The sequence below is a fragment of the Carcharhinus amblyrhynchos genome, chromosome 6, assembly GCF_965287045.1.
Source record: "Carcharhinus amblyrhynchos chromosome 6, sCarAmb.v2.hapA, whole genome shotgun sequence".
In the NCBI taxonomy this organism is placed as follows: Eukaryota; Metazoa; Chordata; class Chondrichthyes; order Carcharhiniformes; family Carcharhinidae; genus Carcharhinus; species Carcharhinus amblyrhynchos.
The window spans coordinates 45,735,136-45,751,485 of NC_137329.1; the positions used below are offsets into that span (position 1 = coordinate 45,735,136).

General features: G+C 43.9%; 2 protein-coding genes across 4 annotated transcripts in view; one reads left to right on the plus strand and one right to left on the minus strand.

Moving 5' to 3' along the window:
* The window catches only part of rab3il1 (RAB3A interacting protein (rabin3)-like 1), a 74,132-nt gene extending 62,276 nt beyond the window's left edge, over nucleotides 1-11,856 (minus strand). For 2 of the 3 annotated variants that reach the window (XM_080190349.1, XM_080190347.1), the window contains exon 1: nucleotides 11,432-11,856. In XM_080190349.1, the coding sequence (XP_080046475.1) occupies nucleotides 11,432-11,604 (173 nt within the window). In that variant the 5' untranslated portion in view covers nucleotides 11,605-11,856. The remainder of the gene's footprint in view (nucleotides 1-11,431) is intronic. The other variant, XM_080190350.1, reaches the window with a different exon arrangement.
* Nucleotides 6,268-16,350, plus strand: part of LOC145343872 (bestrophin-4-like) — a 48,028-nt gene continuing 37,945 nt past the window's right edge. Inside the window, exon 1 of the mRNA XM_080190346.1 lies at nucleotides 6,268-6,285. The gene's annotated coding sequence lies outside the window, so the exon portion shown is untranslated. The remainder of the gene's footprint in view (nucleotides 6,286-16,350) is intronic.

The window sequence follows — 16,350 nt, forward strand, 5'->3', positions numbered from 1 at the left end:
AGCCTCGCACTACTCAGGGATACGATCCATGTTCTTTGGGAACTGGGCTGACAAATCCTTTGTCCCCTTCACCGTTAGGGCAGATTACCTGAAGGTGCTAGGGATATGGTTTGGAGCGGCAGGGGCATGCGCCAAAAACTGGGACGAACGCATCGCGAAAGCCAGGCAGAAACTGGGCTGGTGGGAGGAACGCTCCCTCTCCATGACAGGAAAAAACCTGGTGATCCAGTGCGAGGTGCTTTCCGTGTTGTTGTACGTGGCGCAGGTGTGGCCTATCCCCAAATCCTGTGCTGCAGCAGTGATGCAGGCCATCTTTAAGTTTATCTGGAGATCAAAGATGGAACGCGTCAGGAGGGAAGCTCGATGACGCAGGACTCTGTGCTCTACGGGCTGTTTCCGGGGATGCACACCGAGACAAATATCAACTGCTGCTGGAAGGTCATCAACTCGGTGAAGGACGCACTTGGTCCGCCCGAAACTTGCTGATCTTCCAGCTGAAAGAACTGTCCTCGACCGAGTGTTGCAGACTGGCACATTCCAAGGTCCAGGACTACGTGCTGAGGGACACGTTGAAGCTTGGGGCAGCCGCCGCAAAGGCACAATGGGGAAAGGCCACACTATAAGGCCTTTTAACGGAGGCAGACCGAGGGCCCAGGAACTGCAGAATACCCTCGACCTGCGTACCTGTGTGCCAATCTGAGAAATAACAGCACACAGTAATTTTTTGAGGCATGTATATAGTTTTAAGTTATTGAAATGTTATGACCGTAATTTGTATAGAACTGTAAAAAAAGTTTTAATTCTGCACTGTTTGCAATTCAAAGACATGTAGATTTGCAATGGTTTACTTGAGATTTTTATGAGTAAAGTATACTTTTGGAAAAAAGGGTGGTTCGGGAAAGGCCACACTATAAGGCCTTTTAATGGAAGCAGACCGAGAGCCCAGGAACTGCAGAACACCCTCAACCTGCGCAACTGTGTGCCAATCTGAGAAATAACGGCACACAGTAATTCTTGAGGCATGTATATAGTTTTTAAGGTTTGAAATGTTATGACTGTAATTTGTATAGAACTGTAAAAAGGTTTAATTCTGCACTGTTTGCAATTCAAAGGCATATAGATTTACAATGGTTTATTTGAGATTTTTATGAATAAAGTATATTTTTGGATAAAAAAACAGAATCCAGCAGACTCTGTGGAAAAGAAATCCTGAGACTCTCTGCGTTTTTGAAGGAAGAGGACAAAGAACAAAGAAAATTACAGAACAGGAGCAGGCCCTTCAACCCTCCAAGCCTGCACTGACCACGCTGCCTGACTTAACTAAAATCCCCTACGCTTCCAAGGACCATATCCCCCTATTCCCATCTCATTCATGTACTTGTCAGGACGCCCCTTAAAAGTCACTACCATATCCGCTTCCACTACCTCCCCCAGCAATGAATTCCAGGCAACCACCACTCTCTGTGTAAAAAATCTGCCTTGTACATCTTATTTAAAATTTGCCCCTCGCACCTTAAACCTATGCCCCTTGTAAGTAGACTCTTCCACACTGGGAAAATGCTTCTGACTATCCACTCTGTCCATGCCTCTCATAGTCTTGTAAATTTCTATCAGGTCCCCCCTCAACCTCCGCTGCTCCAGTGAGAACAAACCAAGTTTCTCCAACCTCTCCTCATAGCTAATGCCCTCCATACCAGGCAACATCCTGGTAAATCTCTTCAGTACCCTCTCCAAAGCCTCCACATCCTTTGTTAGTGTGGCAACCAGAATTGAACACTATATTCCAAATGCAGCCTCACTAAGGTTCTATAAAGCGTCAACATGACTTGCCAATTTTTAAACTCAATACCCCGGCCGATGAAGGCAAGCATGCTGTATGCCTTCTTGACTACCCTCTCCGCCTGCATTGCCACTTTCAGTGACCTGTATATCTGGTATACACCCAGATTCCTTTGCCTATCAATACCCTTAAGGGTTCTGCCATTTACTGTATATTTCTTATCTGTATTAGACCTTCCAAAGTGCAGTACCTCACATTTGTCCGGATTAAACTCCATCTGCCATCTCTCTGCCCAAGTCTCCAACTGATCTATATCCTGCTGTATCCTCTGATGGTCCTCATCGCTTTCCGCAAATCCACCAAACTTTGTGTCTTCCGCAAACTTACTAATTAATCTAGTTACATTTTCCTCCAAATCCCTTATATATACTACAAACAGCAAAGGTCCCAGCACTGATCCCTGAGGATCCCACTTATCACAGCCCTACATTCAGAAATGCGCCCTTCCACTGCTACCTTCTGTCTTCTTTGACCGAGCAAGTTTTGTATCCACCTCGCCAGCTTACCTCTGATCCCATGCAACTTCATCTTCTGCACCAGTTTGCCATGAAGGACCTTGACAAAGGCCTTACTGAAGTCCATGTAGACAACATCCACTGCCCTGCCCTCATCAATCATCTTTGTCACTTCCTCGAAAAACTCAATCAAGTCCATGAGACATGACCTCCCCTTCACAAAACCATGTTGCCTCTCGCTAATATGTCTACTTTATTTCCAAGGGCGAATAAATCCTGTCTCGAAGAATCCTCTCCAATAATTTCCCTACCACTGATGTAAGGCTTACCGGCCCGTAATTACCTGGATTATTATTGCTACCTTTCTTAAACAAAGGAACTACACTGGCTATTCTCCAAACCTATGGGACCTCCCCTGCAGCCAGTGAGGATACAAAGATTTCTCTCAAGGCCCCAGCAATTTCCTCTCTTGTCTCTCTCAGTATTCTGGGGTATATCCCACTAGGCCCTGGAGACTTGTTTACCTTGATGTTTCTCAAGAACCCCAAACCTCCTCCTTTTTGAGCTCAACATGACTCAAACTATCTACACATCCTTTCCCAGACTCATCATCCACCAAGTCCTTCTCTTTGATGAAAAAGTCCACAAGTGAAAGCTTTGGGTACTTTGCATCACCCTCAAACATGGGCAGCTCAAGGCGGGTGGGGGATGTGAGGGGAGGCGCGATGGAGTAGGAAATTTTTAGCAACTGACCATTAACCCCAGGAATGCTGAGCAAAATTCAGAATCCAATCCATGCTGTGGGAAAATGGGATAATGGAATTACTGATGTTTAATATTTCAACAGGAGCCTGAAACACCACCACAGGCCTCTCTTCTGTTTTTGGTCTGAGGCCTGGTTTGAGATCAGAGACCTGAATGATAACAGAGCTTTGGGTAGTAGCAGTATAAATAACTTGTGATTTTAAATAATAAACCTTACTCCCATTCTCCCTAAAGGGGCCAACTCTTCACTGGGGTATGGTTCCATAGCTACCCTCTGACACCTCCAAAATTCTGCACTGGTAAAACTATATGAGTGACTGCAAATATTTGGTTATGCATCACAGTCATATCCAATTCTGCCTTCAAAGTCCACACACATTTTTCAAATGTGGAAAATGATTACAAGCTGATTGCTTTCCTTTCTAGGCTGGGCTACCAAACTCAACTGTAGAACCTCCGTTGAAATTAACTAAATCAGCACAGAATAGGAATTAAAGCAGAAGTTTCCTGTTGTGTGTGGCTCAGTTACACATGGTGCAATTAACTCACTAAACCACCAAGAGAGCTCTCTTTTCAGCTGCTATCCATAAGGAGACACCCTCTGGCAGAGTGTCAAGAGAGCCTGAAACAAGTGTGATAAAGACTTTGAACAAACTTAGTCAGCAAGCATAAACTTGCAACACCGCCCAGACTTCGGCCGGAGTCACCAAGTGCAGAGTTAGAACATTCTAAACCCTGATAAACATGGTCATTATTACAAAGCTGGAACATCCGATAATTTACCCACACTAAAAACTGGAGCAAGATTAATCCCCCTCTCCTAACAGATCGAGGATGCAGCATAGTGGGCAGTTTACTTTCAGTTTAAAGCTTTATTCATACACAGCAATAATGTCTGAAGAGTGGAGATTGAGGGAGTAACAAATGCAAACACTAAATGAATGAGCTATGGTGAATTGCTTGAAAAGCTTAAACCATACAACATAGAAAGATCACTAAAGGGTGAGGGACTCCCACTATATGAGAACAAGGGCAGCAGATACATGGAAAAACCAACACCTACAAGTTCCCCTCCAAGCCACGCACCATCCTGACTTGGAAATATAACGCCATTCCTTTGAAGTCGCTGGGTCAAAATCCTGGAATTCCCTCCTTAATGGCATTGTGGGTCGACCCACAGAACCTGGACTGCAGTAATTCAAGAAGGCAGCTCACCAGCATCTTTTCAAGCGCAATAGGGATGGGCAATAAATGTGGCCAGCCAGTGACGCTCCTGTCCCACGAATGAATAAACAAAACTGAAGGGATACAAAGAAATTGACATGCCAGAATATCACTTCAAAGTATATCAGATTAGGACTGGAATATGTACATTTCAATTAGGAAATAACTGTTTAAAACAAATATTTTAAATTGTGAAATTTTCACTCTAATAGTGCATCACCACACAGACTACAGTCCAAGAAGGCAGCTCACCACCAACAACAATTTTTCAAGGGCAATTAGGGATGGGCAATAAATGCTGGCCTTATAGTGAATAAATTAATAGATAAATACTTCTAAAAATTCTTTGAAGACAAGGAATAGTCAGAGCAGCCTCTCAGGTAAGGTAGTAGAGGGATCAATAACCAGGGGCATGGAGGTAAGGAGCTGGAGACCTAGAGAGAATTTGAGGAAAATCTTATTTTTTTCAGTGGGAATCTGGAACTCAATGCCTGAAAGGATGGTAAAGGCAGCCGCCCTCACAACATTTAAGAAACTTTTAGATGAGCACTTGAAACACCATAGCATACAAGGCTACAGTCCAAGGGCTGGAAAATGGGATTAGAACGTATAGGTTCTTGACAGCTGGCTTAGGTATGATGGGCCAAAGGGCCTCTTGCTGTGCTGTAAAATTTTATGACTCTATAAGATAGAAGTGAATGTTACAAAATGTAGAGCTAATGTAGCAAGATGGCCTCTGGTAGGCATGTTTCTTTTTATGCCATCAGGCTAAATATTCATTAAGATCCCTGTTGAAGCGCAGGGCTCACACTCCAGGATCTGACCACCTTCCAGTTGAGACAGGCAGAATGCAAACTTGGTGCTACATTTACAACTGTAGTGTTATCGCAAACGGGAGCCAATCTGCCAGTTGCCTGGGCATTCAGTAAGGGGCTGAGCAGAGTGTGTTGCTGCTATCATGTGCTGCAGCTCTTTAAGGCAGAGAATGCTGGGAATATTCAGCAAGTCAGGCAGCATCTGGAGAGAGAGGAAGAGTAAGTGTTGCAGCTCAATGACCTCTCTTCAGGACACTTCCAATAAAAAGTCATCAGACTGAAACATTCAGTCTGCTTTTCTTTCCGCAGATCCTGCCTGACCAGCTGAGAATTTCCAGCATTTTCCAATTTTATTTCAGGTTTCTAACGACTGCTGTATTTTCCCTCTCCCGTGTGGGGCCTTGAAGGTTGTTCTAATTGGACGAGGTAACATCAGCTGAATGGCTTTCCTCATCCATATCCATCTTCCACCATGGAAGGTCTTAGAGAAAAGCCCAGCCTGTCCTCATCTGGCAGACACACATGCATTTTCTAGTGAGGCTTACAAGAAAATGAACAGTAGCAAGAGTTGACTGACTCCCCCCCCACCTCCCCAGTCTTTGTCCAAGAGTGTTGGTGACACTCATTGAGCCACTGGTATTGCCCTGGGTGAGTTCAGATAATTCAATATTGACTAGCAATCAAATGTGGATCCATCCAATTGATATATCTCAATATCATATCATTCAGTCCTTTTACCCACATGTCCATTGAGGAACTGAACCAGCAGTGAAAGCACAGGACAAAAAAAAACTCAAATGATGATAACTCCAGTTATCTTTATTCAAACCATTCAGAATGGTACAATTATCAGATAACATTCCTCCTTTAAAGTTGATCTTTCATAATATTGTGTTTACTGTATTGACTTTACACTTGATAGCAATGTTCAGAACACAAAGGACTCTGAACAAGCTTTCTATTTGAAGGGAGCAGATTAGGGTACTGAAAAGAACTTGCCGTCCACTGTGTATGAGATTTATATTGGCTGCAGGCCAAAGCTCAGTGAATGATGGCAAGTTACCCATTTGTTTGAATAAGAACAAATCAGCGTTGGTCAAGGTGAAAATGAGGCCATTCACCTGTTGTGAAGTGCAACTGTACAATCTCAGTGGAAACGATAATCATACAGCTCCAAATTTAGACAGTAAGTACTTTTTTTAATCTTCTCTCCTTATCCGGTGGTTGATTTCAGAGGCCAGCAGACAGATTCCAGCCCTCCTCCACTGTTTGGAAGGGAGCAAAGCTGCATAGCTGCGACCCGACGGTCAGATTATACCACAATCCACATTCAGGGTGTATTTCCCCCAATAATCAGCTGAGCGAGCATCACACACTGCATTCCTCCAGCCCTGCCGTTCAGGGGGGACGATGCATGACATCCTGTCTAACGTATAACCTAGGAAACAACACACCTCGACCTACAGTTTAACTCGCAGTTTCCAAGTTTTGGGTCTGCTTTAGACATTCTTTTGTACAGTGGAATGCACCAACACACGGAATGGTGAGAAAGTTAGTGTAGATCCGATTACCAAGAAGCTGGATAGCTACGTGAGTGGGAAATGAATATGCTGTTAGGGCAGATGAAATAGGTTGAGAGAAGGGCCATGTAACGCATAAACACTGGCTGAATGTGGATTGTTTCTGCACAGTAAAATTTTGTGTAATTCTGTATAATAAATGGCCATGTTTTTTGCACTCATCAGTGTGCTAATACTGCTCACTACCTAATCCATAAACATGGTATAATTCAGGGTGTAACATTGGTACCTCCTTGTAATCTGAATGCTACTTGTATCTTTGTGTGCCCTTCTCCAATTTTTGGTCTGAAACACTTTGTAAGAGCATAGCAAGCCAGGAATCATTAAGCTGCTTCATTTCAGAGAGCAAGTGAACACACAGTAATAGTCCAAGAAAATTCCACTCAACTTAATCTCTCTCCTCAAAAAATGGGGAGGAATAATAAACCTCACACCCTATACCTATTGTAAGATGACCAAATTATTTTTGTGGTATTACCATCTTTCTAGAATGCTCCACTTGCAAAAAATTGCCCTCTATTTTTGATCTTTTGCTCTGGGCCCTAGGTCTCCACCAGTCGCACATTTAAACTGCTGTTCCATGCACTCTGCAGCTGTAATGTACATTCCATCGGTCATTATCAATCTGCTATTTCTCCACCTAGTGGTTTGGTTAAGGTTTAAAAAGAATTTTGGAATAAACAATGAGCTGTAACATTCCCACAAACCAGCCCATCTGGATTTGATGCATATTATGATCAATGCCCGCAGGAGCTTCTTTATACCTGTACAAATTTACTAAAGCACACCTTACAGCATAAAATACCTGTGTCCCAAGCTCTGGAATTTCCTGCCTAAACCTCTCTACCTCTCTCTCTCTCTCTCTTAAGTTTATTTATTAGTGTCACAAGTAGGCTCACATTAACGCTGCAATGAAGTTACTGTGAAAATCCCCTAGTCGCCACACTCCAGCACCTGTTCGGGTACACCGAGGGAGAATTTAGCATGGCCAATGCATCTAACCAGCACATCTTTCAGACTGTGGGAGGAAATCAGAGCACCCGGAAGAAACCCACACAGACACAAGGAGAATGTGCAGATTCCACACAGATAGTGACCCAAGGCTCGAATTGAACTCAGGTCCCTGGCACTGTGAGGCAGCAGTGCTAACCACTGTGTCACTTCAAAAACCTACCCCTCTGACCAAGCTTTTGATCACTGGTCGCAATACTCCCTTAAGTGGCTCAAGGTCAAATTTTGCTTGATATACCTCGAAATATTTCATCACGTGAAAAGCACTATATAAATGCAATTTGATGTTGTTGCTGTAAAATGATCTCAAATCTTTCTCCATTAAGAAATAATGACCAAAAATCTCAAAACCTGGTCAATGCATTTGCTTAAACCTCCCTAGCTCAGAATGCATTACCTGCTAATACCCCTAAACAGAACAGGTGCGCCACATGCTATAATTCCCCCAAATTGCATCTCAGGAAGCATTGCATTTCCCCAAACCTACCGCTTACCTCAGTCTTCCTCACCAAAAATCATTCATTGTCAATCTTCACTCATTTTCCTTAATTGTACAAATTTGAAACTATAACTTACAAAATATGTTAAAACCATCTGTTAGTGCTGCAGCAAGTCAGAGACTCATCTTTCGTCTCTGGGACTGATGTCAGCTCTGACACCAATGGCCTCTCCTGTCTGCTGGCTCCAAGATTCATTTAACAAACTTGGGCATTCTCAATGCAGTGCCAAAAGGAATGGGGCCAACTGCGCAAAACTTCCACCCTCACTCATCAGTACTGATAATACAATGGGTGAGGGTCCCTGAAATGCTTCAGCACAGGGATGCCTGCTTTCTGGAATATTCAACATGCTCACTTACTGCCAAGCTTTTTATTAAGCACGTAGTAAGTCCCCAACCTTTATTGCAATGTGCAGTATCTTGCAATGAGCCTTAACCATCTGAACAGTTCCATGGCTCTGTATCTCCCAGTTTAAACAGGCATTGAATGAGTGTCTTTTTTTAAATCAGACCATTCCTGCTAACCTTTGCCCCTTCTGCCCTATCTGTCCTGCTTACTTGGTGTCTCCTCATTGACATTTTCACAGGGCTGTGGTAAAAATAATTTTTATAAGAAAGTTATGAATGAATGTGGTAGGAAGGATTATTACTTACGTGGAGAAAAACTGCAGCAGGCGACGGTACAGAGGGACCTCGGGGTCCTTGTGCATGAGTCGCAAAAACCCAGCCTGCAGGTGCAGCAGGTGGTCAGGAAGGCGAATGGGATGCTGGCCTTCATAGCGAGGGGGATTGAATATAAAAGTAGGGAGGTCTTGCTGCGGCTGTATAGGGCATTGTTAAGGCCGCAGCTGGAGTACTGTGTGCAGTTTTGGGCGCCGTACTTACGCAAGGATATTTTGGCCTTGGAGGGAGTGCAGAGGAGGTTTACTAGGCTGATGCCGGAGTTGAGGGGGTTGAGCTATGAGGAGAGGCTGAATAAACTAGGCTTGTACTCGTTAGAGTTTAGAAGAATGAGGGGAGATCTCATTGAGACGTATAAGATGATGAATGGGATGGATAGGATAGAGGTGGAGAGACTCTTCCCGCTCAGAAAGGACAGTAGGACTAGGGGGCACAGCCTCAAGATAAAGGGGGGGCAGTTTAGAACGGAGTTGAGGAAGAATTTCTTCACTCAAAGGGTGGTGAATCTCTGGAATTCTCTGCCCGTTGAAGTGGTGGAGGCTGCCTCGCTAAATATTTTTAAGATGCGGGTTGATGGGTTTTTGATAAGAGAGGGGATTAAGTGTTATGGGGAGAGGGCGGGAATGTGGAACTGAGCCACGACAGATCAGCCATGATCTTATTGAATGGCGGGGCAGGCTCGAGGGGCCAGATGGCCTACTCCTGCTCCTATTTCTTATGTTCTTATGAATGACTTTTTAAAGGCTTTCCACACTTGTAATTGTTACTGTAGAGTTCATTAGTTTTGTGCAGAGAGTATACTAGGTAATTGAGCACTGAAGTGATACAGGTTGGCATGGAAGATCAGGGGTCTGAGAGGGGGAAGCTAGAGGGTCACAGGTTGGCATGGGAAAGACCTTTTGAACTTACATTTCAAAAAGTTCCTTCATCCAGATGATTGTTCACAATACCTATAGTAGGCCATGAACCATGACTCATTGAAAAACTGACCTGACCACAAGAATTGCAGAGGGCTAGGAGATGCCTATCTCCACAATGGAGCCAGCCAGGTCGGGAGTGCAAGGTGTGGGCCCGCAACCTGTACCAACCAACATGCATATCCCACTCTGGTGAAAATTGGGGATGCTCGGAATGAGGTCAGAAATCCTGGAATTGGGCCACGGCTACCATTTCTAAAGGCCTGAGGAGTCTCTCCAACTTCACAAAAACCCAACCCAAAGTGTTCAATACTCCTGACTAATACCATTCATCTTGATAAACACAAGTAAAAAATAAGATCCCATTTCCTCCTGACTTTAACACGTGCAATGAAATAATGAAAGTAGATTCATTTTCTATGTCTTCACCACTGATTCAAGTCAAAGAACATGTTTCACAATCTCAGTTCCTCGTCTTGCCTTTGGTTCGCGGTGGTGGGGTGGGGAATTATTGATATCAACATTGTGAACCATCAGCTTATAATGTGTACCACATCACATTTTTCTTATTTGAGTAACTTGTGTTGGGATTTAAATGCACACAGACCAGAGTTTGCTTGAAGCCTCAGTATCAGTACTACATGTGGGCATTTGCTGACTTTACTGCTGGGAAGACAGCTTTTGCCCAACCCATAAACCCAAAAGGGAGTGCAGAGCAACTGGGTTGCTGTCTTTATAAAACACTGGGATCTCAATACAGTCAGGATTACTTTCAGATACCTTATGTCAAATCCAAACACCATCAGAAGCATATCTACAACATCAACAACATATTTTTATGTAGCACCTTTAACGTAAATTCCTCAATGATGCTTCACTGCATCGCAAAAAAAACAAAATACGACACCAGGCCACAGAGGGCGGTTTTAAAGAGAGTCTTAAAGGAGGAAAGCAAGGTAGAGAAGTGAAAGGGGAGGGGGCATTTCAGAGATTAGGGCCAGGCAGCTGAAGGCATGGACACAGGCATGTGTAGCACGGTGGTACAATGGTTACCACTGCTGCCTCACAGTTCCAAGGACCTAGGTTCAACTCCCGGTTTGGGTCATTGTCTGTGTGGAGTTTGCACTTTCTCCCCATGTCTACGTGGGTTTCCTCCCACAGTCCAAAAATGTGCTGGTTAGGTGCACTGGCCATGCTAAATTGACCCTTAGTATCCCAGGATGCGTTGGTTAGAGGAATTATCAGGGTAAATATGTGGACTTACAGGGATAGGGCCTGGATGGGATTATTGTCAGTGCAGACACAAAGGGTCGAATGGCCTCTTTCTGCACTGTAGGTTCTATAAAATAGTGGCATGATTAAAATCACTCACAGCAGAGGTGGAGGATAGGATTGTGGCTCAAGCTAGAGCAGAATCTTAAACTAATATCTTCATATCATAAGATGTAAATCATATGTTAAGATTAAGCGTTGGATTTAAACAGATTACATTCTGTGCTTATGTTTTGTGATGTAATTTGGTGATTTGTGGCTTCTTTTAATTTATGAAAAGTCCTTGCATTGAGCAGACTCTGGTCTGAAAAGACTATAATGCATAAGAATTAAGTATATTCTTCCCGCTCCTCCCACCTCTGTGTTTCTTACCTATCAATGGTCGGCTTGTCTTCACTGTGTAGCACTGTGCAAGACTCCAGACACTTGGTACCTTCTGGGCAGAGGTCTGTACCCCTGCCAAGTGAATCTAGCTGAATGTGAGGGGCAGAGGAGGTAGGAACCCCTATCCCAGCTTTCCCCGTCATGATCGAGTCCAGATCCATTCTCTGGAAGGCGGATGCAGCTGCATTTACCTCATATCCATGTTTATGAGACCTCCCATGGTGTAACTCCTCATGATCCAGGTTCCATCTTACAAATGCTAACTGTCTCGTTCTCCCACATAAGAAGGCAATCAAAACCTTGCACAGCGAAAAAAAAAACTTGGAAGCCTCTTTGGAACTTAGTTGGTAAATTGAGAGTGAATAACAGACACAAGCTGCTCATATTCTTAGTGAACTCAGCTGCAGAATTTTACTGACGTACACTGCCAGACACTTTGACCCTTGGCCAGTCACATACAGACTGTAATAAGAAACCAGTTTCATTAAGTTATTGCCCTGTAATAATTAACTCCAGACCTCAACGGCTGAGCAGTGAAGCACTCTCAAGAGGTGGAAAAGAGCAGAAAGAAAATAAAGAAGATAAAAAACCGAGACTACAGCAAGGCTTAAGTCTAGAGATTTAGGATACAGCTTTGAAGTTAGGTGTATATCTAGCTCAATGCCAGAGATAGCAAGGTTACAAAGGACAACTTCTCATTGGTTGGCAAATTCCATTACAGACCAATAGATAAAGTTTGAGAGTCAAAATGCTAAGAGTGAATAAAACCACACGATTCCACAGGTTTTGAACAAACAAAAGTGCATTTTACAAGTTCAGAAAGATAAAACAATTCACAATATCTATCTTATGCTCTTTTATTCAGGATATGAATGAGGTATATGTGAATTAACAGGCAAACTGTGGTCACACATCACGCTACACAATAGATGACAGGTGCAACCAAAACAGATTCTATGGATTACTCAACAACTGACCCATACATTTGTCTCACTGTAAACCAACTGCCAATTTCTCCGAACCTTCATCTTTCTCATGAAAATTCCCAAATACCACAGCTGAAGATCTCACCTTAAAATTCTCTTCAAATGTCACTTCCACTCGAATGTCTTCAACAATGAGCCGCCTCGCAGTTTCAATCTTGCTTTCTGAGATACTTTTCCCCGATATCTCAAGTACACACAAGCCTCACCTTTCATGCATCATCACAGATTTTTGGCCGTGCCATGCAGAACATTGCTGCTCCAAAGGGACACCTTTGTCCCAACAGTCTGCAGCATGCAGTCACCAACCTTTGGCTGCCTTTTCAGGCCTACAGGCCTCCTCTGTGCCCATTTTTCTTGAAGTCTGCTCCCTGCAGCTTTTTCTTGAATTTGGACTTTATTACTCTGCTCCATTCTCTGACTCCATTTAAGGGATCTATTTCTGCCCTCTTGCTTTTATCCCTTGCTTGGGAATAATTTTTGGAACCTCTCCCAGTCTTCCTCTCTGGTTTGGAACACTCTCCCTGTCCTCCTCCATGTCCTTTTCCCTGGGACATGCTCTTACAAAATACAGGTGCTCTGTATCAGGTCAGCAGACCTGCTCTTGCTCACGGTTCTTCTCTATTCTCTGCACATCCGCACAGGGCCAGCCCTCTGCTAAAAGAATGCAAAACCACCGAATTGGCCCTGCCTGGCCATTTCCTGGCTGTGTAAGAACATTAAGTTGCGTGAGGAGAGATAGTCCGACACAATCACAGTCACAGAAGGCAGAGAAGCCCGAGAAGCCCGAGAAGCCCGAGACAGAAGAGGTTCCAAGATTTCCACTCCTGCTCTTTCAGACCCTAATTCTGCTTGCCAGTAGGATATGCGTAATTCACGCATCTCAGTGTTGATTTGGCATCAAGAACTGAATCACTCCATTGGATCCAAGTCTTTCAATATTTGAGGTCCCTTCCTGCATGCAGAACGTGACCTCAATGCTCCCACAAACCCAGCAGTTAAATGGCAGCTGTGTGTACTATCTACCAGATGCACTGCTGAAATTCACCAAGGCTCCTTAGGCAGCACCTTTCAAACCCATGACCACTACCATCTAAAAGGACAAGATGGTGGTGTCATCTTTTAGATGAGACATCCATCCAATGCCACATTTGCCCTCATCAGAGGACATAATAGATCCCATGACATTATTTTGAAGAGCAGAGGAGTTCTCCTTTGTGTCCCGGCCAATATTCATTCCTCAATCAACAGGTGATCCAGTCATTGCAACAGTGCTGCTTGTGGGAATTTGCTGTGTGGCTGCCTGACCCCTACATTACGTCAATAACTACGCTTCAGAAATACTTCATTGTGTGTAAAGCTCTTTGATACATCTGGCGGTTGTGAACAGCACTAGAAAAATGCTAGTCTTTCTTCCTGTAGCCTGGTGGTCTAGGTCATTGAACTGATAGTCCACAAACCTAGAACAATGCTCTGGGGGTCCTTGGCTCAAATCCTGCCATGGTAGATGGTAAAATCATCCCATGGCAGGCATGGGTGAGCTGAAAAATATATATAAATGCAGGTCTTTCTTTTTCATAAGATGTTTGTATTTGAATTGACTAGCTTGAGCCATTGTTCTGTTTTAATCACTTTGTATGAGCAAGGACAATGGTAGCAATTAACCCATATAATGTATATAAGGGCTTCCTGAACAAGTTTGATGCCATTGGCCTAAAGTGTGTATACCAATCTGTTGGGGAAATGCATTCTCTAAAATTTGCATTAATATCCAGCAGTAACCAATTTTAACCTTGAATATGTTGTGACCAGCAAGATTTAGAAATTCATGTTGGACAAAAATGATTTCTGTTTGTCATACCATCCAACACAAGTACATTATGTTCCTGTCTTCACTCATAGAATCCCTACAGTACAGAAGGAGGCCATTCGGCCCATTGAGTCTGTACTGACCACAATCCCAGCCAGGCCCCATTCCCACATCTCCACACATTTACTCTGTTGATTTCCCTGACACTAGAGTCAATTTAGCATGGCCAATCAACCTAATCCGCACATCTTTGGACTGAAGGAGGAAACCAGAGCACCCGGAGGAAACCCACACAGACACAGGGAGAAAGTGCAAACTCCGCACAGACAGTGACCCAAGGCCAGAATTGAACCTGGGTCCCTGGCGCTGGGAGGCAGCAGTGCTGACCACTGTACCACTCCACAGGCCGCAGTTCTTTTAACTCTCTGCTTACCCCAGTGAGGGGAGTTGTTGTGCTATGCACTGTCAGCTCATTGTTTGCATCTCTAGCTCACCAATCAAAGCATAATCTGACAGTAATGGTGTCCAGAGCTGATCACACTCCTAATGGCTAACCAGAAGAGACGCTTTAAAAAAAGAGTTGAACATTTTAAGATCAAGATGTTGCTGACTGGGAGCCAATATATATCAGTGAGAGTAGGGGAATGGATTAACTAAAGGTAGTAGAGTTTTGGATGACTTCAAGGTTATGGCAATTTAGGATTTAGGAGGCCATTGGAATAGTCAAGTAACCAAGATATTGGTACCAAGAATAACCATGAGGGTCTCAGGAGGAGCTGAGAAAAGGACAAATGGGGTGAGATAAAGAAGTTGGAAATAGGCAATTTCGTGATAGCATGAAGATATGGTTGTTTTTTAAATTTATTTATCAGTGTCACAAGAGCCTTACATTAACACTGCAATAAAGTTACTGTGAAAATCCCCTAGTTGCCACAATCCGGCACCTGTTCAGGTACACTGAGGAAGAATTTAGCATGACCAATGCACCTTAACCAGCACGTCTTTCAGACTGTGGGAGGAAAGTGGAGCATCTGGAGGAAATCAATGCAGACACAGGGAGAACATGAAGAGTCCATACAGGCAGTGATCCAGTGACCCAAGCCAGGAATTGAACCCAGGTCCCTGATGCTGTGAGGTAGCAGAGTAACCACTGTACCGTCGTGCCACTCCAACCAGAGTTCATCTCAGGGTCAAATATGAAATCAAGGCTGTGAGCAGATTAATTTAGTCTCAAACTGTTGCCAGGGAGAGAAATGGAGTCAGTCGCTAAGGAAGCAGAGTTTGGAGCAGGTCTGAAAACAAAGACTTCAGTGTTTCCAATATTTAATTGCAAGAAATTTCTACTCGTCCAGTACTGGATGTCAGATAAGCGCTCTAATAATTTAGCAACAGTGGCAGGGAGGAGAAAAGTAGTGACGAGGTAGAACTGGGTGTTGCCAGGATGTGTGTGAAAACTAATGCTGCGATTCTGGATGATGTCACCAAGACCTCCCTGCAGATCAGATATAGTCTGGGGGGGTGGGGGGCAGGGAGATATTGCTAATGATAATCTGACTACAGCTAAATCGATAAGAGTGGAACCAAGGGAGAACAGTCTCACCCACTGGACCACAGCAGAGAACACAGTAAGAAGTCTGACAACACCAGGTTTAAGTCCAACCGATTTATTTGATAGTAAACTCACAAGCTTGCCGAAAGCTTGCAAGTTTACTATCAAATAAATTGGTTGGACTTAAGCCTGGTGTTGTTAGACTTTTTACTGTGTTTACCCCAGTCCAACGCTGGCATGTCCACATCATCACCAGCAGAGAAGCATTGGAGGTCAAAGGTTGAGGTCAAAAAGGCTGAGTGGGGGTGGGGGGAGGGGTGGTGCGGTAGTTGACCTTCATCCCATACGATGCCAAGTGTAACTTTGACAAGAGCTGTTTCAACATCTGGGAGAAGAGGGAACCAGATTGAAGGGATTCAAACATGGTGTTCCCAGAAAGATTAGCATGGATTTGGGAAGCAACAACACATTCAAAGAAGCAAAGGAGATGGGAGATGGGACGATTGTTTGTTTATTTTTTGAGGAGGGAGGTGGTAATTGCAGATTTTAAAGGAGAGAGGTACAA